At 50.3% G+C, this 22,780-nt stretch overlaps 2 protein-coding genes across 2 annotated transcripts; both read right to left on the reverse strand.

Moving 5' to 3' along the window:
- Positions 1 to 581: 581 nt before the first annotated feature.
- PLVAP (plasmalemma vesicle associated protein) lies at positions 582 to 11,041 on the reverse strand. The gene is made up of 6 exons (XM_090289918.1): positions 10,576 to 11,041; positions 7,911 to 8,007; positions 7,101 to 7,810; positions 5,188 to 5,245; positions 5,008 to 5,086; positions 582 to 1,242 (listed from the first exon to the last, which is right to left on the reverse strand). The coding sequence occupies exons 1-6, from the start codon at positions 10,942 to 10,944 to the stop codon at positions 1,236 to 1,238; spliced, it is 1,320 nt and encodes a 439-aa protein (XP_090146044.1). The 5' UTR covers positions 10,945 to 11,041; the 3' UTR covers positions 582 to 1,235.
- Positions 11,042 to 18,850: 7,809 nt separating this feature from the next.
- Positions 18,851 to 22,321, reverse strand: CCDC194 (coiled-coil domain containing 194). The gene is made up of 4 exons (XM_090288905.1): positions 21,992 to 22,321; positions 20,797 to 20,893; positions 20,303 to 20,435; positions 18,851 to 19,948 (listed from the first exon to the last, which is right to left on the reverse strand). Exons 1-4 carry the CDS (start codon positions 22,319 to 22,321, stop codon positions 19,792 to 19,794), a joined length of 717 nt encoding a protein of 238 aa, XP_090145031.1. The 3' UTR covers positions 18,851 to 19,791.
- Between the last annotated feature and the right edge of the window lie 459 nt (positions 22,322 to 22,780).

The raw sequence follows: 22,780 nt of genomic DNA on the forward strand, positions 1-22,780 counted from the left end.
TCTTCACCAGCAGTAGGTATTATGGCTTTTAAACTTTTGTTTCCAGTCTGCTGGATACAGTGTGATTTTCTTTTCTTCCTCTGATGTGCTTCTCCCCGGCTACCTGATCATGGAGTTGAATTGCTCCCAAAGTAGACCGGTGAACTTTCTGACATCCCATCTTGCCACAAACAACAAAACAAAACAAATGGCCTGAGACATCTGTGATATTGTTCCTGGAATAATTTTGGCAAGGAGGAGTTCCTGCAATTCAGGACAGGCTGTAGTAACCTTAGCAAGTGTCAAGACTTGGGAGAATCTTTGCAAATCTAGAAAAATGAAAGCTACAAATGGGTAATCTGCCCTGTAAGAAACTACTTCGTGAATATGTTTTAAGGAAGCACCAAATTGACAGTGCTGTATCTTCCCACACGGAGATGCCCAGACCTTGGGGGAAGTTGCTGTCCCCCCACATTTGTTCTGGGTCTTCTGGCCCAGGGACATTGGGGCAGGGGTTCTCCATCTTTTATCTTCTTTCTAGTCTTTTTGTTGCTCAAGGCTGGGTGGTGCCATTTTAAAGCATAAATCATGACTCTGGAGTCTTCAAAGGGATCGATAACATTTATTTAGTGCCACTAACATTTTCTAGGGACCACAGGCAGGGTGTGGGGGGATAGGAAGTGAAGGGCCCGTGCCCTGGCTGGCCATGACAGGGCCAGCAGGCTAATTCGCCCTTGGACCACATGCTCCCTGGCATGCAAGGAGGGCCTGGAAACTCGCCCAGGGATGGAGGTGAATGTCTTCCTGTTCTCACTTCGCCAGGCCTGAAGCGCTGTGGGTGAGGAAGTGTCAGGAAGATAAGGGAATCAGAAGCGGGGGGAGGTGCTGGGCTGAGAGGGGATGCTGTGGGTGTCTTGGCCTGTGTGTGTAGAGGGGTGTGATATTGGGTGAGGGTTTGCAGAAGTGTTTGTGTCATGTCACTGTGTCTGTGTGATACCATTACCATGTCTCCATGGGTTATCATCATGGCAGCTGTGGGTGAGTGATTACACAGTGCAGGTGTGGGCCTGTGTGAACATTAAGGGTCTGGGTGGAATGTGGGGGGATGAGCATGGGGCACAGGCCAAGGGTGCCCACTATGGTGTGTTTGCACGGAGGTTGCCTGACTGCATCCCACGCTGTGGGCATCTCATTGCAACAGGTCTGCAGACTGGCGAGTTGGGGCCATCCCTCAGTCCTCGGGGCCTGGGAACTTCTCAGCCACTAAGGCAGAAAGGCAATGGGAATACAACAGTTGATCAGACAGAAGGACAAACCTTGCCTGGGCCTGCCTCCTCCTACCCCAGCTCCTTGATGCTACCAAGGACTCTGGCTCCTTCAGGGTTCATCTCCCAGTAGACTCCTACCTGTTGACTTCTTTGGGATGGTGGGTCTGAGGTGTTGAATCTGCAACCTAGGTATATGCCTTTTCATTATACGGGAAAAAGAGTCTGAGGTTCAGAGAGGCCACCTCCTGTGCTCCAGGCCTTTGCTGCAATCTGTCTGGCTCTCATCCTTGCTCCCTGAGCCCTGGGGATCCTGGGAGTGTGACCTGTCCATATCCACCCCACTTTCATTCCCAGGAAGATTCTTCTGCGTGCCTGCCCCTACTCACCTGCTCTACAACCCCCAACCCCCACCCCCACCCCCATGCCCTCAGAAAAAATCCAGACCCTCTTGATCTGGAACTCAAGGTTCTATCTACTCTTCTCCACCAGGCTTCCTCTTCAGGGACTCAGACCCTGCCACAGTTCCCCCAAATTCCAAGAACTCTTATCCCACTTCCACTCCACCCCCCTTTGCAGGAGCCATCCTGCTGCTGTCGGGAATGCCCATCCCCCCTCCCCTCACCCCCCCTTGGCCTGGCAAAGGTTCTTGTGAGAGGTCAGGGGTTGGCGCAGAGGCTGTTTCCTGGTGGGGGAGGAGGGGGACACAGCCAAGTCTGCTTCCGCTGGCCCCCTCCCTTCCTTCCCTGGCTCTTCCCTGGGGCCCTAGCCTCACGTTCCTTCGCTGGCTCTGGTCCACCCTCTCCAGCTCCAGCCTCTGTCTGACACTCCTGCCTGTCAGTCTACAGGGGAGGATCACCGCTGGCCATTTTTCACAGACTGAAGCTCCTGAACCCCCTTTGCTGACCTGAACCAGTCCAGTCGCCTTCACGCTGATCCCTGACTCCCACCTTCACCCTCCAACCATGACCAGAGGGTGCTAACACCTGAATCAGGTCACATCCTCCTCTACTGACAGCAGTATCCTCACCACAGAGCACTGCCTTATCTGTCCCGTTGTCACCTCCTTAGTCTTGCCTCCTCTCACGCTCCCACCTTGATCATTTGGCTCCAGCCATATCAGTCTCCTCACTCAAACTCAACAGACATGGCTACCTCGGGGCCTTTGCATAGACTGTGCTCTCTGCCTGGTGCACTCTTCCCAGGAACACCCTCCCCGCAGTGGCTCCTTCCTCACCTCCTTTAATTCTCTGCTCAAATGTCACCTCAGGGAAGCCTGCCCTGGTCCCTCATGGAAAATTCTAACTTTCTCATACCCTCTCATCCCTGTTCTGTCTCACCCATCACCAAGGGGCCTTATAATGACTCATTCATCTGGTTTATTGTCCGTCTCTCCATGAGAATGTGAGCCCCACAAGGGCGTGAGTTCCTGTGCCTTATTCCTGCCCATGTCCTTGGCACCCAGCAGCCGTTCAAGAAATATGGGTTGAATGAACAAACAAATCATAATGGTGATGGCAACAAACTCAAGCAACACTCACTGTGTGCCTGGCTTAGAACCAGGGCTGAACTCCCACCTTTGACCTTCCACATCACTTTCCCACCTCCAGCCATTTGTCCCCTAAACCAATATTTTCTTCACATGTCTTCATCTCAATTGTGTTTTCTTTAAATTCATTAAACTGACTCCCAGTGGACACCCAGCCCTACCAAGCATAGGAAAGCTCAAGCACCTGCCATTAATAGAAAGTGACCTAAAAATGTACAATTAAGAAGCAAGACCTTGTGCTCAAGTCCTAGTAATGCTGGGCTCCGGGTCTGCTCTCACTTCGTGAACCTGGGAGAGCAGCACACAGGTGGGAGGCCTCAGGGCAAGCTAGCATCAGCAGAGATTTTTTTCGAGGTGCAGAGGAACAAGAGTGAAAAGGAATCTGCTCCTAAATTGGGGGTGGGTCATTCAATGCAGGACCTCAGACCTGGCCCCTGATTGGGTGGGTGCACCTAAAATTTGGATGTTGTGATTCTCCGGCCAGTGATTCACCTGCGGTTACCCACTGAGTGACTGGCCAAGTCAGGACTTGAACCCAGAGCTGATGGCCCTGCCCTGCTTATCCCAGGCCCCTTTCTCAAGGGAAAGGTAGTCAAGGCTGGAGCCCAGGGAGCCAGAGGCCCTTCCTGCAGCCCTGCAGAGCGAAGCAGGAGGGGCCTGGGTTTAAGAGGGCATTGTTTTCTCAGCAGAGGGACGGCATTTGGGGTAAACAATGTCAAGAGCTTCCCCGGTTCTCAGCTGGGACCTGGAGAGGCCTGGCTCTGGCCCTGATTTGCTGACGCATGTTGTCTGGGCTGATCACTTCCCTAGGGCCTCAGTTCCCTCTCTGAGAAATGGGGATAATAATAGAACCTCCTTCCTTGCCACGATGGCTTCAGGCCAAGATGGAGAAAGGAAACCTCTTTGCTCAGTGCAGGGGCTTCTCCCTACCCTCTTGCTCCCCTCTCTGCAGGCCACCTGAGGCCGAGGGATTTTGCCCAGACAGAGCCTCCCAGAGCGAGACCAGCTCCTCAATGGGGTGAGCTCCCGTCGGACAGAGTACGTAGGAAGAGGTGTAGTGGCTATGGGGGCACCTGTGGCGAACCTTGGGTGTTGAGGACGGACATCTGGACCCAAGGCCTGCACTGAGTGCGCTGATGTTGAAACAGTCCCAGGCGGACAATAGTCTGGTGGTGGAACCACAGGCTTTGGGGTCAAAGGTATCTGACTTAAAATCTTGTTGCCTCCCTGGACCTCAGGTCCTAAACTGCAAAGGGGACTACCAATCCCCAGGTCTTAGGCCAGTGGTGTGTTATTGAACAGGGAGAGTGACCTCTACCTCGAAGAGCGCACAGGGAGTTGTTGGGGTGGCAGCTTGAGTTACCCTCCCCGTGCTGTGCAGGGTGTCGGTCCCAGGAGGCACGGAGTCATGACCTGAGCATATGCCAGGCACCCTTGAGATTCCCTGCTGAGGCCCCCAGCCCCTTGCTCCAGCCATTGCTGGATAGCACTTTACAGTTGGCAAAGCATTTCCATGCCCTTGATCTCAGAGGCCCCAATTTTTGTAGAAGCAGAAAGTGAGGGGTGGAGTGAGAGGCCTAAGGTCACTGTCACATATTGCTCTCCCTCATTCCTTCTACTCCAGCCCACCCTCCCCAACCCTGGTCCAGGCCATTGGACCTTCTCCGTGGCAGTCCATGCTGTCTGGAGAACTGTGCACCTGCCCTCCCCAGGCCTGCTCCTGCCCATCCCCCAATGCAGAGGTGCCCTGCTCACTGAGGCCCTCCTTTGCCTATCTGGAGTCTAATCACCTGGGCTTTTGTCCCAGCTTGCTCCTCCCTAGCTGGGTTACCTGGAGCATCGTGCGCACCTTCTCTGTGCCTCACTCTTCATCCAGAAAGTGGGAATAACACTAGCTCACCAACTGATAGGCTGGACGAGTTAACAGTACAGAGTGCTTAGAACTATGCCCAGCTCACACTAAGCACCTAATCATGGAAGGCTCTTGGCCACTCTTCTTATCATGGCTCCATCACTGTCTCTCGCCCACTAATTGGAGTTTCATGAATGGAACGGCATGCATCTTGGTTGCTCCTGTCCTCAGGTCCCAGCCTAAAGCCTGGGACACAGCGGGCACTCAATTAAGAAAGCAGCAAGTGTGAGATGAGTCTCCCTCCACCCCTAGTTCTGAGACCAAAGCATTGAGATGAACATCTCAACCTGCCCAACGCTCACCTGGATGAAGCTGCATTGCCTGCAAAGAGCTGCTGAGACTCCAGTATCTTCTTCTTGAATTCCTCCAGGACAGCTCGGTCTGCCGAGAGAGGGGGTTAGGCCCAACCTATTGCCTTAGTAGCCCCTTCCCCTGGGTTAGGCATAGGCGGCAGCCCCCTTCCTGGCTCTGCCCTCACTTACCGATGGGCAGGGGTTTGGGAACAGGTCCAACAGGTCTTGGCACAGGCCCTGTCTGTGACTGTGAGAAGAAGGACAGAGGGAGGTTGGTAGACCCTAGGACCCCTGAACCAGAGTGCTGGGGAGATTCCTGCCCCTCCATGCCCTTGGAGATTGGCCCTGAGGTCCTTCCAAGGTGAAGAAATGGACAGGTCCTCCTGGGGGACCCAGGTGCTAATGGGTATATACGCATCACCTGTGTCCGCTTGCCCTCAAATAGCTTTGCTCAGTAGTTCCCCAGAGACTCCACTCTGCAGGGCTGGCCTGCCATGACCCCTCACTGAGTCCATCCACCCAATCCAGCCCTCCTCCAGACTGAAGTCGACCCACACTGTGAACCACTGGACCCCAATTCTTAATGCCATGCCTCAAACAACCTTGAGCCAATCCCCTCAGACCTGGAATCCAAACTCCGTTCTGAACTCAATTTCCTCAAATCCGATCCCAACACAAAAATGGAGCTTTCATTAGAATCAAACACTGACCTAAACACAATCCCAATGACAAATCTGATTTGATGTAACATTAGATCTAACTCTGACCCCAACCCATCGCCGAGACCCAGCCACTATGAAAAATCCACCCCCAATGCCATTGTCCCCGCCGCAGCCCTGGGAACCACCATGGCCACCTACAACACATTCCCAAGGTCACGCTCAACCCCAACTCAACTTAAACGTCCCAGCCTCTCCCAGAAACAAAGCCCCAACCCAGCCCCACCCCAAGATCAGGCCCCACACATCTTCTACTCTAGATCCAGCTTTGAGCCTCACCCCAACCCCAGTGCATCCCCATCCTAATCCGGGGTCACCTAATCCTTCACCTCAAATATATTCCAGTGCCAGCCCAACTTCAACTTAACCTATGGTCAGTGTCAATCCTGCTCCTCCTAATGCCCATAAATCCCTAAGTCAACTCTCGGCCCCAAACTTCTAATCATCTCTAGACTCAGCAGCCGCCTCTACCCACCTGAGCCTCAACTCCAGCTTCAATACCTCAATCCAATGGCAACACCACTGACATTCTAGATTCACTCCTCACCCAACGCTAGAGCCCGAAGGTACCCTGCACACAACCCCTGACCCCGCTTTTAACCTTTTCATGTAATCTAAACTCCAAACTCAACCCTAATTCTAAGGCTAATGAGATGGAACCCTAATCTTAACCCCAAGCAATTCTAGGCATGGCAGTCACCCAGAGCTCACCTTGACCCGACCCTAAACACAAATTCAACATCACATCAAGCCTTTCTCTAGACCTGCCTTAACCCTCACCATAACCCTTATGCCACTCCTAACCCTAACCCATTGCATTCTGACCCTTTGACTCAACTCAAACAATTCCCAGCCCTGACGCCAACCCTCAACAAATCCCTAATCCTCATCCTAAACCAATTTTGAGGCCCATCAGCTGCCCTAAACTCAACCCCAATCCTTAACCCTTTCTCAGTGTCATTCCCAATTTCAAACTCTGCCCCAACCTTAATGCCAACAAAATCCTATGTGAATGCATAACCATAATCCTTAAACCGATCGTGCCCTCACCAGCCACCTGTGTGTGGCCCTACCCTCAATTCTAAGTCCCCTCTCAACCCCTCAACTTAGCCTGGTCACAAAGCAACTGACAGTCTAGATTCGCCCCTCACTCAACCCTGAACCCAACAGCCAGCCTGCCTCCCACTCCAGTCTTAACTCTACACTCTCCCCTAGTGTGGATCCCATCTCAAACTTGGCCCCTATACTAATGTCAGTAGAACTCCCAAGTGAGTGCTAACTAACCCAAACTCAAACCAACCTCAAACCCAAATTAGACATCACCACCATTTTGGCCCCTCGACCCAACCCCAATGCCACCTGAATCCAGGGCCACCAGCCTACCTTGGCCTTTATGCAGCTGTCCAGGGCCGAGTTTGTGACATCGAGCTGTATCTTGAGCTGCTCAATCTCCCGCTTCCTCTCCTCCAGCTCCTTGGCCAGATTGTCTCGCTCCTTACGTAGCACCACCTTGTCTTCCAGCGCTAGCTGGGTCTGCCTGGTGCAGTCGGCCTGGAGCTTGGCTTCCCGGGCCTGGGCTTCCTTTTCCACCTTCTCCTTGGCCTGCTGACTGGCCCGCAGGTTCTGCTCAACTTCCAGCTTCTGGCGCTGGAGATCTGAGTTCTCACGGGCCACATGCTCAATGCCAGCCCGCAGGCTCCGGGCCAGCTCCTCCACTTTAGTGTTCATGAGGGTAGGCATGTGGTCGCACATTCTCCGTATGGAGCCCACATCCAGGCTGAGGGGATGGTATGGGCTGTAGCTCAGTGATTCGAGGGAGCGCTGGAGAATCTCCCTCCAGAGGTTGCGCAGGTCCGCCTCAAACTTGTCCTTGTCCAGTGGGAGACAGAGGGCCTGCACCTTCTGCAGCTGATCTACAGCTAGCTGTCGCTCCTGCTGCAGCTGCCTCTGTGCCTTGCTGCAGTCAGCCAGTTTCTCCTCCACCTCCTGCTTTCTCACCGCCAGAGCCTCCTTGTCTTTGGTGCACACAGCCTTCTCCTTGGCCAGCTCCACCTCTAGTGCCTGGGCCTTCTGGTTCAGCAGGAGGAGCGAGGCTACAGGTACAGAATGATAGGGCTCAGGGAAGTTGGAGGGCTGTCAAGGAACTGGATGGGGAGGCCACCACCTTGTCTCCCTGCTTCCCAGACCACTCACTGTTGTAGCTCTTGTTATTCTCCTTGAGTTGTTCTCGGCATTGTTTCTCGTCCAGGATAATGGCAGCAAAGTACCTGTGGTTGTTCATATAGACGACCTGCCCGGACAGGACACAGGACAGAGCTCAGAGGGGCCTGTGGGCCCCCTGACCCTGGGCTGCCCAGACCCTCCTGGCTGGGGCCCCAGATCCAGCACCCAGATGGCCTACTTTAGCCCAGTTCATGAGGGCCCACCTCCTATATAGAGAAACCTAGTGTTACAATGAATATGATTTGGCAATGGAAAGGAAAAGAGGCACTGACAGTCTACAATATGGATGAACCCTGAAAACATGATGCTGAGTGACAGATGTCAGTCACAAGAGGCGACATAGTGTCAATTCTGTTTAGATAAAATGTCTAGAATAAGCAAGTCCATAAGAGACAGAAAGCAGATTCATGGTTCCCAGAGGGTGGGGGGAGGGAGGAATGTGGAGTGTCTGCTAATGGGGACAGGGTTTCATTTTAGGGCAATGAAAAATAGCCTAAAATTATTTGTGGTGATGGTTGCACAGCTCTGTGAATGTACTAAAAATCATTAAACTACACACTTTAAATGGGTCAATTATATGGCATGCAAATTAAGCTTTTACAATTGAACAAAGGCCATGCCTTCCAAACTTTGGAACACACAACCCTCTGTAGAAATATAACAAGTAAATATACGAAAAGTGCAGATGGTTTGTCTTTCTGTCACTCCTTGTCCTGAGGAAGCTGGCCTGTGCTAATGACCTGGGGTTAGGGGAAAGGGGTACAGAAATAGCTTGGGGAGTCTCAGTGACTTCTGCTTTCAAAAGCCTGAGCCACAGAAGGAGAAGGGGATGAGGCACAGGGGGAGACAAAGTGAGTTGGAGCCAAACACAAAGTGAGAAAGAGGCCTCACCCAGTTAGAACAAGTGTCAAAAGGGGCCCCACCGTGTCTGCCACATCCTGGGTCAGGGTCCTGGCACCTGGACACAGGTGGCAACGGGGCAGAGTGAAAAAAAAAAATCACTGAGTTCAATTCTGCTTTCTTTTCCAGGATCTCGGGATCAGAAATGCAGTTGCAGTTGCACAAAATTTAAGAAAAAGCATGTTTCTTACCACTGACAGAATTGGGGAAAGACCAAGATTCATATCTGCTACCATCAGACACTGGGGTGGTTGGAAAGGAGCTGGGGCAGGTCCAGGGGCAGGTCCAGGGGCTATCCCACAGCCATCAGCACCCTCCCTCCTGGGAAGGGGGACAGGGGACCCAGGGTTGCCTCAAGAGAAAACCCTGAGGAGTTCCAGCCCAGAGGAATTTGTCAACTCAAAGGGAATAAAAGCCTGTTTTTCAAAATTTAAAGCTGTGAAGATCCAGCTTCTTAGATCTCTGATCCATGATGGCATCAGACTTCTGGGATACTTGCCCATGTCTAACACTTTATGATTCTGATTCCTTCCTATGACTCCTGAGTGGATGGTGCTGTGTGTCCTGGATGATCCAAATACCCAGGAAGTGAGACAACTGAGAGGGCCCACCCCAACCTGGTAGTGGGGAGCGGCTTGAGGAAGTACACAGCCCTGGCCTGCAAGTCTGAGGGGGCACATAACCCATGCTGAGGGCTTGAAGGGGGTCCCGCCCAGCTCTGGATCTGAGGGAGGGCTCACCCCTTTTGAGGGTCTGATGGGGAGCCATCCTTCCTTGGAGGTCTGAGGGGAGATCTGCCCTGCTCTGGGAGTATGAGGGGTACCAGTCTGCTCTGTGGTCTGCAGAGGGACTGCCCCCATTCTGGGGATCTAAGGCGGATCTAAGCCCATTCGGGAGTCTGAGGGAGACATGGCCCTTCCTGGGGCAGCTCTGAGGGGGTCTTTCTGTCCATTGAGGAGAGCTTGGTGGGCTGAGTATCCAGCAGAGGTTTATCCTTCCCCCTGACCCCCACCTCTCACCCCAGCCAACCAGGACCCCTCCTGTGGGAAAAATCTAGGCTAGACCCAGCCAGCCTTCCTCCCCACCCCAGCCACGGCCCGAGAGGGGAGCGCCCTACTCAGTGTCTCTGGCACCAAAACCTCCACAGACAAAGGGCGTGTGCGGCATGTGTGTGAGGGAACATGGGCGACTTCCCTGTGAGTTTGACATGAATGTGAGGGGGTGACCGTCTCCATGAGACCCCTGTAGGTGCCCCACTGTGACTTTTTCCTGGGGGCCACAGGGTTTAGAGTTTCTCCCTACCTCTTGGGCTCCAATGATGAGATGATATTCCTAAAGCAGACACTAGCATAAGGCAAATATAAGCCATTCATAATTATTACTAAGAAAGAACCAAAAGTTCTGAGTCTTTACTTAGTCAGTTCTTGTGTGCAGTGTATTTGCAGCTGGCACATTCTGGGCACATTTGCATATTAGGTCATGGGCCCAGGGCTGATGCCCAGTTCACTTGAATTCCAGATAGATAACCAATACTGTCGTGTGGTGTTTTTCTTAGTATAAGTGTATCCCAAATATTGTATGGTATATACTTGTACGAGCAAAATACACATTGCTGATCTACTAGGGCACCTCATGCAAAATATAGGGTCTGTGACTCCCCATCTCATGGATGTGGAAACTGAAGCTCAGAGAGGTGAGGCGACTTTCCTGGGGTCACCGGGGCCTTTGGCCTTACCCGCTCGGACTGGCACTGGCGGAAGCTGGCATTGATCCGGTCCCCCTCTCGGCGGGCATTCAGCAGCATCTGCATGATGGTGTCCTTGGCACGGGCAGTGAGATTGAGCTCCTTGGACAGGTTGGTCTGGCTGGCTGTGAGCCCCACGACCTGGCTGTACAGGCCATCAGCCCGGCGCTCAGCGTCCTGCAGGTTGGACTCAGTGCTCACGTGCACGTTGCCGTAGACCATGAAGAGGACCAGGCCCAGGATGATGAGGAACTGGATGAGTGAGACAAAGAGGAAGAAGTAGCGCAAGTAATACCAGCAGCCCCGAGAGCTGCCCCCCGCCTGGGAGTAGGGCCCTCCATGCTCCTTGGCCAGGCCCATGGCTTCCTGGGGCGGCCGCCTGGTATGCCGGTGCTGCTCAGCTGGCTGGTCTGCTCTGGGTAGTAGCTGTAACCCTTCTGGGCCCTGCCGCCCACAGGGGGGAGTGTTTATATTACTCTTCTTAATACTTCCGCTGCCTGGCTCCTTCCTGGCCAGGAGGAAACAGGGAGCAGTGGGTTATCTCAACACTCCCACCCAGGCTGTGAAGGGAGGGCGGGAGGGTGGTGGTGGTGGGGTGTGGGCTGCAGGGACTGAGGGGGAACCAAGGTGTGGCTGGCCTCTGAACACTGGGTGGGGCGCCAGCTGGGTGACTGGGCTTCCTCAACCTCTCTGAGCCTCAGTTTCCTCCCTTGCCCCTGCTCTGTGCCAGGCGCTGTTTTCAGCACTTGCAGCATATCAGCTCTGTCTTCCTCTGATTCGTGCGTAGGAGGAAAACTGAGGCCCAGGGAGGAGAAGGGACCTCCCCTGGGTCTTAAGCTGTTAGTTCACCCAGTCATGCTCACCTCCCAGCGGCTTGACTGCAGATGTGAGCCCACCTCGCTGGGCAGTGTAGATTAAATGGGCTGAATTGTGCAGAGCGCTGAGCTCACAGAGGACTGATCCGTGGATGGTGGCAGTGTGGACTCCCCAAGTTGTCATTCTACCCAATCCCAGCTCACTAGGTGCTTAATAAGTGCTCTGGGAGCAGCAGCAGGGAGAGCTAGCTGGGCTTGTGTGAGCTCATGGGAGGGGCTTCTGTCTGTGCCTCAGCTTCTCATCTGTGACATGGGGTATGCACCATGCCTGGTCGCAGGGCTGCAGGGGGAAGCTGCTGTTATTATTGCTATCATTTCCTGCTGGAAGCATTATTTTGGGGCTCTGTGAGATGGTGAACAGAAAGTGCCAGATAGGTGGGAGCTGAGCCTCACTGGGGGTCACCCCTAGGTGGGCATGGAGAAGATTTTGGAAACAAGGAGCAAAGAGTTCTGGGTGCGTCCTTCTGCCTGTCACCCCAGAACCAGAAGTTTCAGGGAAATCCTCCATGCTGGGTGATGCCAGATACTTCCAAGAGGCATCAGCCACAGCCCCAGCCCCAGCCTCAGCCCCAGCCCCAGCTGGGACGGGCCCTCATGCCTGGAGAGACAGAGTGGGACGCAGCCCCTAGCCCCATGGGGTCAAGCGTAGCAGGAAGGAGAGATGGGGCCCAAGGGAAAAGGACAAGGAGAAGGCAAGGAGGTTGGGCCCTAGTTGGGTGACAATTGTTGTTCACTGCCTCGTGGAGGGCACAGCAGGGTGAAGGCTGCTGCAGGGGGTCCCATCCCCCCATTAGAGTTAACAGAGTGGGGGTTAGTTGACAGGGGGGAGGGGTACTCCAGGGTGGTGTTCATCAAGGAGGCAGGAGTTGGGACTGGAAGGAGGAAGTTCCCAGGGGTAGGCAGGAAACCCCTGTCTGACCTTTGGTCCTCGGAGCTACCCAGTGATTCCTGATTCCCAGACCCTTCCCATCTGGTTAGTGAAGGGAGGACGGTTGGGGGCTGCAAGTGGTGCCCAACCAGTTATTCTTCGAGGTTGGCCAGGTCCACAGAGCTCCCCCCAACCCCAGCAGGTAGGAGAAGGGCATCTTCCATCTTCCTTAATGGGGGCCATATAGGCAGAGTGAATTCATGGTTACAATTTAGAGCTCTGGAGTTAAGTTCTGGCTGTGCCACTTACCAGTGTGTGACCTCAGGCCAGTGATCTCCTTCTTGAGCCTCAGTTTTCTCCTCTCTAAAATAGAGGCAAGCCCTGGCCGAGTGGTTCAGTTGGTTGGAGCATCAACCTAAAACACCACGGTTGTGGGTTCAGTCCCCAGTCTGGGAGGCAACCAGTTGTTGATCTTTCTCTCTCTTTCTCTCTCTCTCTCTCTCTCTCTCTCTCTCTCTCTCTCTCTCTCTCGCTCTCTCTGCCTGTTTCTAAGCAATAAAAATGTATCATTGGGTGAAGATTAAAAAATGTTTAAAAAAATAAAAAATAAAATGGTGGTAACACAGAGAGTTGTAAACCACTTGTCACAATGCCTGGCACACATTCAGCCTTAATAAGTAGTGTGTGTTTTTAAGGTGGGAGGGGATGCATCATGTGTAGCTTCTGATGCCAGGCTGAGGAACTCAGACACAGGGGAGGAGCACTGCCTTCAGAGGCTGGTGTCCCAGGCCTGTGGGAGCCCAGAGGAAAGGGGGCATGATGAGGTAAAGCCTGAGTGACAAAGGTCCAGTGGAGGAGTTCAGGCATGGAGGCAGTGCCTAGGCCAATGCCAAGAGATGGGAAAGTCTTGGTGTGCAGTTCAAATTTTGACTGCTCATGATATATTGAAAATGTTGCATGTATGTTGTCAAGCAAAAAGAAAGGCAACCATAAACTCCCCTCAAAGTTAAAAGCCATCCTTGACATGATGGTGCCGATGTGCTACAATTTTGAGCAATTGTTACAATGTCAGAACAAGGGTGTTACATATACATACTAATGTCTTTTATCAAGACCAAAAATAATATTCTATTTCTTTTCAGAAATTTGATCTCACATCCTTTATTTGTAATGTTTCTTTTTCAAATAACTTATTTTAATAGATTCAAAAAATTCAATTTATTTTTTAGAGAGAGAGGTGGTGGGGGAGAGGGGGGGGGAACATACTTATTTATGTATCCATTGGCCCCTGCAACTTTGGCATATCAGAATGATGCTCTGACCAACTGAGCCACCTGGCAATAGCTAGAATTTTTTTAAAGGTACTCAAATATGCCTCAAGTTTTATTTTATGTTTTTAAAGATTTTATTTATTTTATTTATTTTTAGAGAAAGTGGAAGGGAGAAAGAGAGGTGGAGAAACATCAATGGGTTGCCTCTCCCATGCCTCCAACTGGGGAACAAGCTCTCCACTCAGGCACATGCCCTGACTGGGAATGGAATCTGCAACCTTTTGGTTTGCAGGCCAGTGCTCAGTTCACTGAGCCACAGCAGCCAGGGCTCAAATTTTAATAAGATCCCTTATACACACATTTATTTGCTATTGAAATTTGAAATGGCACATCAAAAAATTATTACAAAATTTTTGAAAACTAGAAAATCTAGTTAATGCACCTTGCATTAATTATGCTCTAGCCAAACCACCCAATGTTTTCTTTTTCTTTTTTACATTCCTTCCACACAAATCGCTTGCTTCTAATTCTTGTTGTTGGGTTTCATCTTACGGCTTCAGGCTTCTAAAACACATCAGCAATACTTAAGACTTATTAGTGCTTCTTTGGGTTAAGTAAAAAAGTGGAACTGAAGTATATTGAAGTCATTCAAATACAAACTACATAGATTCCTTATAAGTTTCTGGTATCAAGGTAGACAAGAAAGAGATGCAAGAAAAAAGACGTCACAGAACTTATATTGTAGGTTATCATAATGTTGTTATACGGCCTATCCTAGCATAGAGTAGCTTTCGCAAGCTGCTGCATACTGATCCCAAAATTACTAGCAAGAAAATAAAAACAGTACAAGAATAAGGATTATGGCTAAGTTGGCTTCATGTCACAGTTATTCTCCATGCTAATATTATCGGAAGGATCTCCATGATAGAGGCGATGGCAGCTACATCTAAATCTGAATCTTGATTCCACCTCAACACTCCTCTCCAGTGGGTCTTTTCAAAGCAGAGACAGGGTGCTCTATCTAATAACCTTTGCATCCTTTCTTTCCGAGCAGTTGCCAATGTCCTTACGCCACTCTTCTTCCTGTGGAGTATGCTTTGACCTAGGCCCAGTCCAAGCCCTTGTAAGTTCTTTTCTCTGACCTGCTGTTGGGGTGAGTATTCTGGCAGAAGGGAAGGGGATTTAGTACTAGGGATGGGAATCAAGTTACTGAGTGAGGTTCTTTGTTAGTACTCTTGAGGCAGGTTGAGAAGCAGTTGAATTTTCTTCCCTGGGCATCTGAGAAGGTTCTGCAGTTGAGTTTGGTTTAGCTTTGTTGGTGAGTCCATTGGAAATCTAGAAGCTCCTCCTAGATCCTCTAAAGAGTTCAAACAGAAAGTGATGCTTAAAACTTTCAAATTGCTACAATGTAGCTTGGAAAGAGCCTGATAGTGCAGAAATAGCAAGAAAAACCCAAAATCCAACAAAATGCAGTGAAATAAAGAGCTAACCTCAGCTAGATTTTTTAAATTTTAATTTATTAATTTTTAGAGAGGGGAAAGGGAGGGAGAGAGAAAGAGAAACATGGATATGTGAGAGATATATCTGTGTGAGAGATATCTCAATCAGTTGCCTCTGGTTGCCTCTCGCACACCCCCAACTGGGGACCTGGCCCACACCCAGACATGTGCCCTGACTGGGAATTGAACCAGTGACATTTTGGTTCGCAGGCCAACACTCAATTCATTGAGCCACACCAGCCAGGGCTAGATTTTTTTTTTTTTTTAATGGAAAAACTAATGATGTAACTTCCTCTATCTGCTCAACATGTCTTTGGGATCTGTTTATTCCTTTGCCTCCTGTTCAGGTTTTCACTACATACAATTCCATAATAATTATCAATGAGCATTTAGACAGTTTCTAAATTTTTATTCCAATGAACAAAATAAGATTTGATATCAAAGCCCCACAAATGAAATCACTGGTTCTCAAAGCAGTCATATTTTACATTTTGACAGCTGTCACCAATTTGTCCTCCAACGAGGTTGTTTCTATTGATAACCCTACCAGCAGTGTCTAAAATCTCTAAAAACAGGCCCTGGCTGGTGTATCTCAGTGGACTGAGCACCCAACTGTGAACCAAGAGGTTGCGGGTTCAATTCCCAGTCAGGGCACATGTCTGGGTTCCCCAGTTTGGGACGTGCAAGAGGCAACCAATTGAAGTGTCTTTCACACATTGATATTTCTGTCCCTCTCTTTCTCCCTCCCTTCCCCTCTCTCTAAAAAGTAAGTAAATAAATCTTTAAAAAAATAAAATGAAATCTCAAAAAACAGATTTTCTGAACACATTCTGTCTATGTCCCTGGCCAGAAAATTCCAGAGGCAGGAGGTGAGCAGTCCTTGGATTCACATGTGGTCAAATGCATATAGGTCCTGATGTGAGTGTTGGTTTTTTTCCTGAAAACAATTTGTTATGTTCACAGGAAATTTTGTGCATGAATCTATCATCTGAATTCTCTGAGAAGGTCATCCCAAAATTAGGCTTCAATTTTAAACTTTTTAAAAATAAAAAACAATCAATTTGGTTTCATTTGTTTTGGCAGAGAAGGGAAAACTGTCATGAGAAAGTTAACTCTGTCACTACCTGAAAACACACACTGAAGTCCTCCTGGAGACATGATGTTTTTTGTTTGTTTGTTTTTGTTTTGTTTTGTTTTTAACTTCTAGAAAGTCTCTGAGGAAGTGATATTTCTGGTGAAGAAAAATGTCAGCAAAGTTCAGAAAACCTTCCACATTTATGCCAAGGTGTTTGGGTTTTGGTTAAATTCAAAAGAGATTAAGTTTTGCGCTTTTGAAGGTGAGAGAGAAGGCAGAGAGCCCTTTAGAGAGGACAGCCTGTTTTCTCTGGGCCTCCGCGTTCCTGGCTGAGAAAAAGTTGACCCACTTTCTTACCTGGAATTGGAGGGCTAGCGAGGTCAGCCTGCTGCTCTCCCAGGTGCTTTCTGCCCACAGCTGCACCCACATTTCTCATCTCAATCTCCCCACCCCTGCCTCTAGCCACGAGGGAGGCCCCAGGGTTACTATGGATAGGGCAAGTCAAGTTAAAAACCTGGGAAGGTGTGCTGGGGACAGGGTTGGAGATGCAGAGATAAAGAGACTCAGAGGCAGAGACAGACGGAGACTTTGAGTGGTAATTAGACAGGTGGAGAGAGAAGGCAGAACAGAGCAAGGTCAGGCCAGGGGCTGGCCCCCTGGGGTGGTAGGCAGGTGGGGTCCAGGAGGCAGGACCCACCACGGAGTGCTGTTTGCAGCTGGGGAGCCTTGGTGCAACCAGAGGCATGGCCTCTTTTTCCTAAACCACCCCCAATCTTATGGGCTTCCCCAGGGGTTTAAGAGTCCCCTCTGTCCTCTCTCCCTTCCCAACTCTGACATCAGATCTCACTGTGCCTTTCCTGCTTATACGTCTGCCACGCCCCCTGGTGGCGCACAGAGGAACACAGAGGCTAGACCCTCTTATTCCTCCCCTCAGCCTCACTTCCTCCTGCAGGGCGGGTCCCTCCTGTCCCCCATCCAGGTGGGCCTCTCGCAGGTAAGGCCCTGATTTGGCACCACCAACTCCCAGGTAGACGAGGGGATAATGAGCATGCATGGCTGAGGAGGGATTAGTGTTCCAAGACCTCCCACTCCTCTCCCCACACCAGACTCTTTTAAGAATTTTTCAAAACAAAATTTAATTTTTTAAAGGTAAAACATATGCATGATTTTTAAAATGCAAACATTACAAAAAGATATACAGAGAAACATGAGACTGCCTCCCCCACCAACACCTAGCCCCTGGTTCCCTCCCCAGAGGCCACAGCTGTGACCAGTGATTCCTAGAAATATTTGGATAAAAGTCTCCCTCGGGTTATTGCTTTCCTGCTTTTTACATTGTGTGTCCTGCAGATCTGCTTTGGCCTTTTTAATAGTTGTATAGCATTCTACTGTGTACACTCACTTCAAGTCCCCGGTTGGCTATCATTGAGGTTTTTTCCAATTTTTTGGCAATTACCAAGAATGTGGTAACAACATCCTCTTCTTCCCTCTCCTTTTTAAAAATACATTTTGAATTTTTGAATAATTTTAGATTTACAGGAAAATTTCAGACAATACCAAGAGTCCCTGAATAGTCCTCACCAAGATTCATCCATTGTTAGCATCTTATACACCATGATTCCTTTGCCAAAACGAACAAATTAACTGCAGTATATTACTGTTAACTAAACTTCAGACTTTGATTTACCCATTGTTTTTCTTTTTTAAAAATAATTTTTATTAATCTGTTCTCAAGATCACTGATTATTTTTTAAAAATTTTTATTTTTAGAGAGAGGGGAAGGGAGAGAGAAAGACAGGGAGGGAAACATTGATCAGTCGCCTCTTGCACGCTCCCAAACGGGGACTTGGGCCACAACCCAGGCAATGTGCCCTAAGAATCGAACTGGCAACCCCTCAGTTCGCAGGTCAGCGTCAATCCACTGAGCCACACCGGCCAGGGTGAGGTTGGGCATCTTTTCTGGTATGTTTCTGTGCACTGACTGTCAGTGATCCTTGTCCATTTTTCTATGAATTGTTTTTTTAAAAAAATTAATTTATAAGAGCTCCTTACATAATATGGAAATTAGTTTATTCCTGGGTATAAAAAAATCTGAAATGAATCTTTCTTTTCTTTCAAAGGATTTCCTAGCTAGTTGTTTATACAGAAGTTTCAGTACATTCTTTTGGGTTTTCTATATATAATCACAACACCAGCAGATAATATTGTTAGGTTATATTGTTTCTGATGTTTTCCCGCCAAAAATGCCAACCTGAAATTATAAGGAAACCTCACACAAACCCAAACTCAGACTCCACAAAATGACTTGCCTGGGCTTTTTAAAAATGCCAATATTATGAAAGGCAAAGACAGACTGAGGAATGTTCCAGATGAAAGGAGATGAAGGAGACTTCACAAATACAGTATGGTGAGACAAAATAATCTTCTGTTCTAAAAGACATTATCAGAAGAGTTGGCAAAATCAGCTTAAGGTATGCAGATTACATAACAGCATTTTATCAATGTCCATTTCATGATTTCCTTAATTGTACCATGATTATGTGAGAGAATGTCCTTGTTTTTAGGAAATATTAACCCAAGTATTTATGGGTAAAGAGACATCATTTCTGCAAGTTTTTAATAAAAGTAGAGAGAGGGAGAGAGAGAGAGAGAGAAAGCAAAGGTGGTAAAAGTTAACATCTGTGGAATCTGGGTGAAGGGTGTCCAGGAATTCTTTGCAATCATCTTCCAAATTTTCTGTAAGTCTGAAGTTATGTCAAATATAAATGTAAAAGTCAAAAGTAACATGAAATTGCGCCACATGAAATTGTTATTTTAATTTTTTTTACCTGTATAAACAGTGCTTTCAGATCAACCTATAAATTCCACTTTTCTAATAATTGTGTCTCATTTCTTTTTCTTGCTTAAACACACTGGCTAGCACCTCCAAAACCAATACTTAATAGTTGTTCTCCTCACCTTGTTCCTGAATTTGATGGCCTTTTCAGAACTTTTTTCTCATTTGATCCATTAGTATGGTGAATTTTATTAACAAACTTCTGAATACTGAACCACCCCTGCATTTCAGGTATAAGCCATCTTTGTTGTGGCATATTTTTAAATATGCTAAAATTCCACTTGGGAGTTTTGTACCATCCTCACAGGAAGAGTGTTTTGTAGTTTTCTTCCTGTGCTTTGTCAGTTTTTGGTGCCCAGGAGAAGCCAGCTCTCTAAACACTTTTATAAAATCTATAAACACTTTTATAAAACTGAGGTACAGAGGAGAATTGACCTCTTCAGGTCCCTCCTAAGCCAAGGCTAGACCCTAAGTTTCCACGACTGTGGGATGAGAGCAACACTATCCTTAGAGGGCACTTAAGTCCCACATCAGCATGATCTCCCTCACTGGGTGACTAAATGGCCTGTTTCTTGTCTGTAGAATGCAAGCACAAGATGGTCGGGGAGAGAGCATCCCTGAGTCTCCTTTCTGTTTCTGTTAAGAGCGGCTGGTCTAAAGATGAGCGTTGATGGATATCGACCGGGCACCTCGTCCAGCGTGGGCACCTCTATACGTGTCCGTCCCGGGACCGTACAGTGTCTGTACTCTTGGGCTCGAGCACACATCCTGCGAGGGGCTGACTCACCCTCGTGTGCGCCGCACCGGCCGCCGGCAGCCCCCAGAAGGTCTGGAGCGAGAGCGAGAGCGAGAGCGGGCTCTCGGCCGGGGTCGGGATTCCGAGCCGGCCCGGGAGTGCGGCACTCTGCGCTGGGCGTCCATTTCGGCTTCCAGGGCTTTACTAACAGGAAGGAGTAGGGGCCCGTCAGCACTCCAGAGAGCCCCAGCACTCTTCCTCCTTTCCTGGGAACCCCATCCTCAGGACCCTAAACCTTTCTTCACCCTTAGCCATTCCCGGGACTCCACCCCAGGGACTCCTAGCCCCTTCTAAGGAAGCTCCGCTCCAGATCCCCGTGCTACTTCCTTGCACTTTTCCACCACCCTCCCAGGACCCCCCAAATGCGCCCGAACCTATGAACCCAGGCCTGCGAAGTGCCAGCTCCAACCAGGGCATTCCCTCTCCCAGAGTGCCCAACCAGCTCACCACCCCTAGGCGCCAACTCGGGCCCCTCATTTGGACCCGCCCCTCACTCACACGCGCTCGCGCAGCACCGCCTCCCGGGCCGCGCAGGCTCCGCTCTCCGCCTCGGCCGCGCTTGCGCGCCGCTGCTCCTCCTCCAGTAACCGCGTAGACTCAGTGGCCGCCGCCTCCCAGCGCGCCAGGGCTTCTGCGGGCGCAGCGGGCGCGGTGAGGCTAGAGACCAGGCTCCCAACCCGGGGCGCGCCGGCGTCAGAGTTTATAGTCTGTCTACTACTTGCGTGCTTTGCTTTATTTGAATTAAATTTGTGTGCTGTTTACATGACCTTTACTTGTCATTTGCTTAGCACTTCGTAGGTTGCGTTACTTTTGGAAGTCGTTTACATGTTTTGTTGCATTTGCGTTTTTGTGTCCTTTGCATGTTATGTGCATTTCTTTAATAAGTTTTCGTTTTCATTCGCATGTCGTTTGCATTACTTTTGCGTAGTTAGGAACTTTCTAGGCTTCTCCCACCTCTAGCCCTGCCCAGCACCCTTGCGCCCCAAACACACCTGTCAGTGCCCCGTTCTCGGCCCCCATCTGTGTCCCCTGTGCCTTCGACTGGTCCATCTCAGTCTTCAGTATCATCAGTTGGGTCTGAAGCTGGCTCTGCGGAGTGGAGGGGAGGGAAGGGAGGATCCCGGGAGGGCAGGAGTGAATTGACCCTGTCCTTTCTAGGGGAGACTGAGACAACCCTGGTGTTTCCTGAGCTTTGTTGGAATGTCCTTTGGGACCCTGTAGTTGTAAAACACAGAAATGGCCGCACAAGTCTGGGGTACTGCGTGTTGACACCTGCCTGCCTGGAAGGAGGTCTCTGCTTAGGTTCTCCGCCCCCCAACTCTAAGACTCGAGGATGTGGAAAGGGTTTAGCTTTGCGGTCAGACTCCAGCTCCAATCTCAGCTATATCTAGACTCACTGACTGGGAGTTTCAAAGAACACAAGCACATTTGGTGGCTGACAGTGATTGGATATATGGGTTGTTCATCACCTCTGTGAGACATTCTGCAAAGCAATTAGCCTCACCTCAGAGCGTCTTCCAATGGGACACTTCAGTTGTCCCAGGCCCTTCCCTTAGGCAGGCAGGAAGGGATCAAGAGGTCTGTTTTGATTTCTAAAATTCACATGCTGCCCAACCTCTCCTGGGCCCTGTACATAGTAGTTAGTATATGTGAATGGTTGGGACTTTGAGGATGGTTCGTTTGTGAGGCCTAGGGGTGGGAAGGGTTAAGAAAGCGTTTGTGAGGCCTAGGGGTGGGAAGGGTTAAGAAAGCGTTTGAAGGAAGTGGCCAGAGGAAAAGGGAGGACTTGGCTGGTACCTCCTCCAAGAAGCCAACTTTAGCCTCCTAATTACAGGTGACATGACTGTCCTTTTCCAGAAATAGGGCTGGGACACTGGCTGGGGGTGGGGGGGAGTTGAGTGGGTACCTGAGGTAAAGGATAAAACAGGGCCTTCTCAGGTGGGCTCAGGGGTCTGGGGCTTCTCAAGCCACTACTGTTTATCTGGCAAATAGCAGAGGACAATGGAGTCTTCTAGATAGAATGTGAACTCAAGGGGGAACTGGCATTGTAGAAGTTGGGATTATGGTGCTGATCTCATTCACAGTGAAGAATTGGGGCTATCAAAGCACAGGGGGGTATCCCTGGGGGGGTGCAGTCCCTCTCCCCCCACATTCTGGACGCCCCAGCCCCCAACACTGCCCACCTACCTGGCGGCCCTCACAGGCCTTTAAAGCCTCCTCCAGCTCCTGATGGACACGCTCGGCCTGGTCCAGCTGCCTGGCCAGAGCCTCCTCCCTTTGGGCAGCCTCTGCCAGCTGTCGCTGCAGCTCTTGGACCTCCAGCACCCGATCCCTGGGGGACACCGTGGTGTTGACCCCTGGCTCCAGCTCCGGACAGGGAGACACCCTGGAGGCCGCGGCGGCCAGATTCCAGGCCAGTAGGGCCGCCCCAGCCGCAGCTGCTGCCAGGAACAGCGCAGCCCCGCACAGAGCGAGCACCCGCCAAGCGCGGCCCAGCTCTGGCCCTGGCTCGGCCATGCCGCTGTCCACAGCTCCGGCCCCAGACGACCACGAGCATTTAATTGGCACCTTGGGACGCCAGGAACACCCACAGTTCCACCCAACCAGGGCGTGTTTCCCAAATCCTTTGGGAGGGGTGGGTCCCCACCAGGGGCCAGACCAGGCTACCAAAGCCCAGGACAGGACTGGGGTCCCGAGTTTCAGTCCTGTCTCTGCCTTCCATGTGCGGTCTTCTGAGCCGCAGTTTGCCCTCTGTGATGAGGGGATGGCAGTAGGTTCTTAGGGCTTAGTGACAATCACATCAGCACATGCAGGCAAAGCGCCCATCAGCATAGAGTGGGTGAGGGGCTGGAGGCATATTGCCCCCATTCTGTTCATGGAGGAACTGAGGCTGGAAGACTAAAAAGCCTGTCACTTTCTGTGACCAACTCTGATGGCCAAACAGTAGACGCCAAGGGTGGACCGGCCCCATCTCCC

The sequence above is a fragment of the Furipterus horrens genome, unplaced genomic scaffold, assembly GCF_987537825.1.
Source record: "Furipterus horrens unplaced genomic scaffold, mFurHor1.1.pri manual_scaffold_10, whole genome shotgun sequence".
NCBI classification, from domain to species: Eukaryota; Metazoa; Chordata; class Mammalia; order Chiroptera; family Furipteridae; genus Furipterus; species Furipterus horrens.

What these genes read in the sequence shown, in the direction of transcription:
- PLVAP (XM_090289918.1), bottom strand. Translation starts at nt 10,944, where the DNA reads ATGGGCCTGGCCAAGGAGCATGGAGGGCCCTACTCCCAGGCGGGGGGC. An exon ending in GCCAGTGCCAGTCCGAGCGG is followed by an intron (nt 8,008 to 10,575) that starts GTAAGGCCAAAG and finishes CTGTCCGGGCAG; the next exon opens with GTCGTCTATATGAACAACCA. An exon ending in TCCCAAACCCCTGCCCATCG is followed by an intron (nt 5,087 to 5,187) that starts GTAAGTGAGGGC and finishes CTCTCTCGGCAG; the next exon opens with ACCGAGCTGTCCTGGAGGAA.
- CCDC194 (XM_090288905.1), bottom strand. Translation starts at nt 22,321, where the DNA reads ATGGCCGAGCCAGGGCCAGAGCTGGGCCGCGCTTGGCGGGTGCTCGCT. An exon ending in AGGCCTGTGAGGGCCGCCAG is followed by an intron (nt 20,894 to 21,991) that starts GTAGGTGGGCAG and finishes TCCACTCCGCAG; the next exon opens with AGCCAGCTTCAGACCCAACT. An exon ending in GCGGTGCTGCGCGAGCGCGT is followed by an intron (nt 19,949 to 20,302) that starts GTGAGTGAGGGG and finishes CCTTCCTGTTAG; the next exon opens with TAAAGCCCTGGAAGCCGAAA.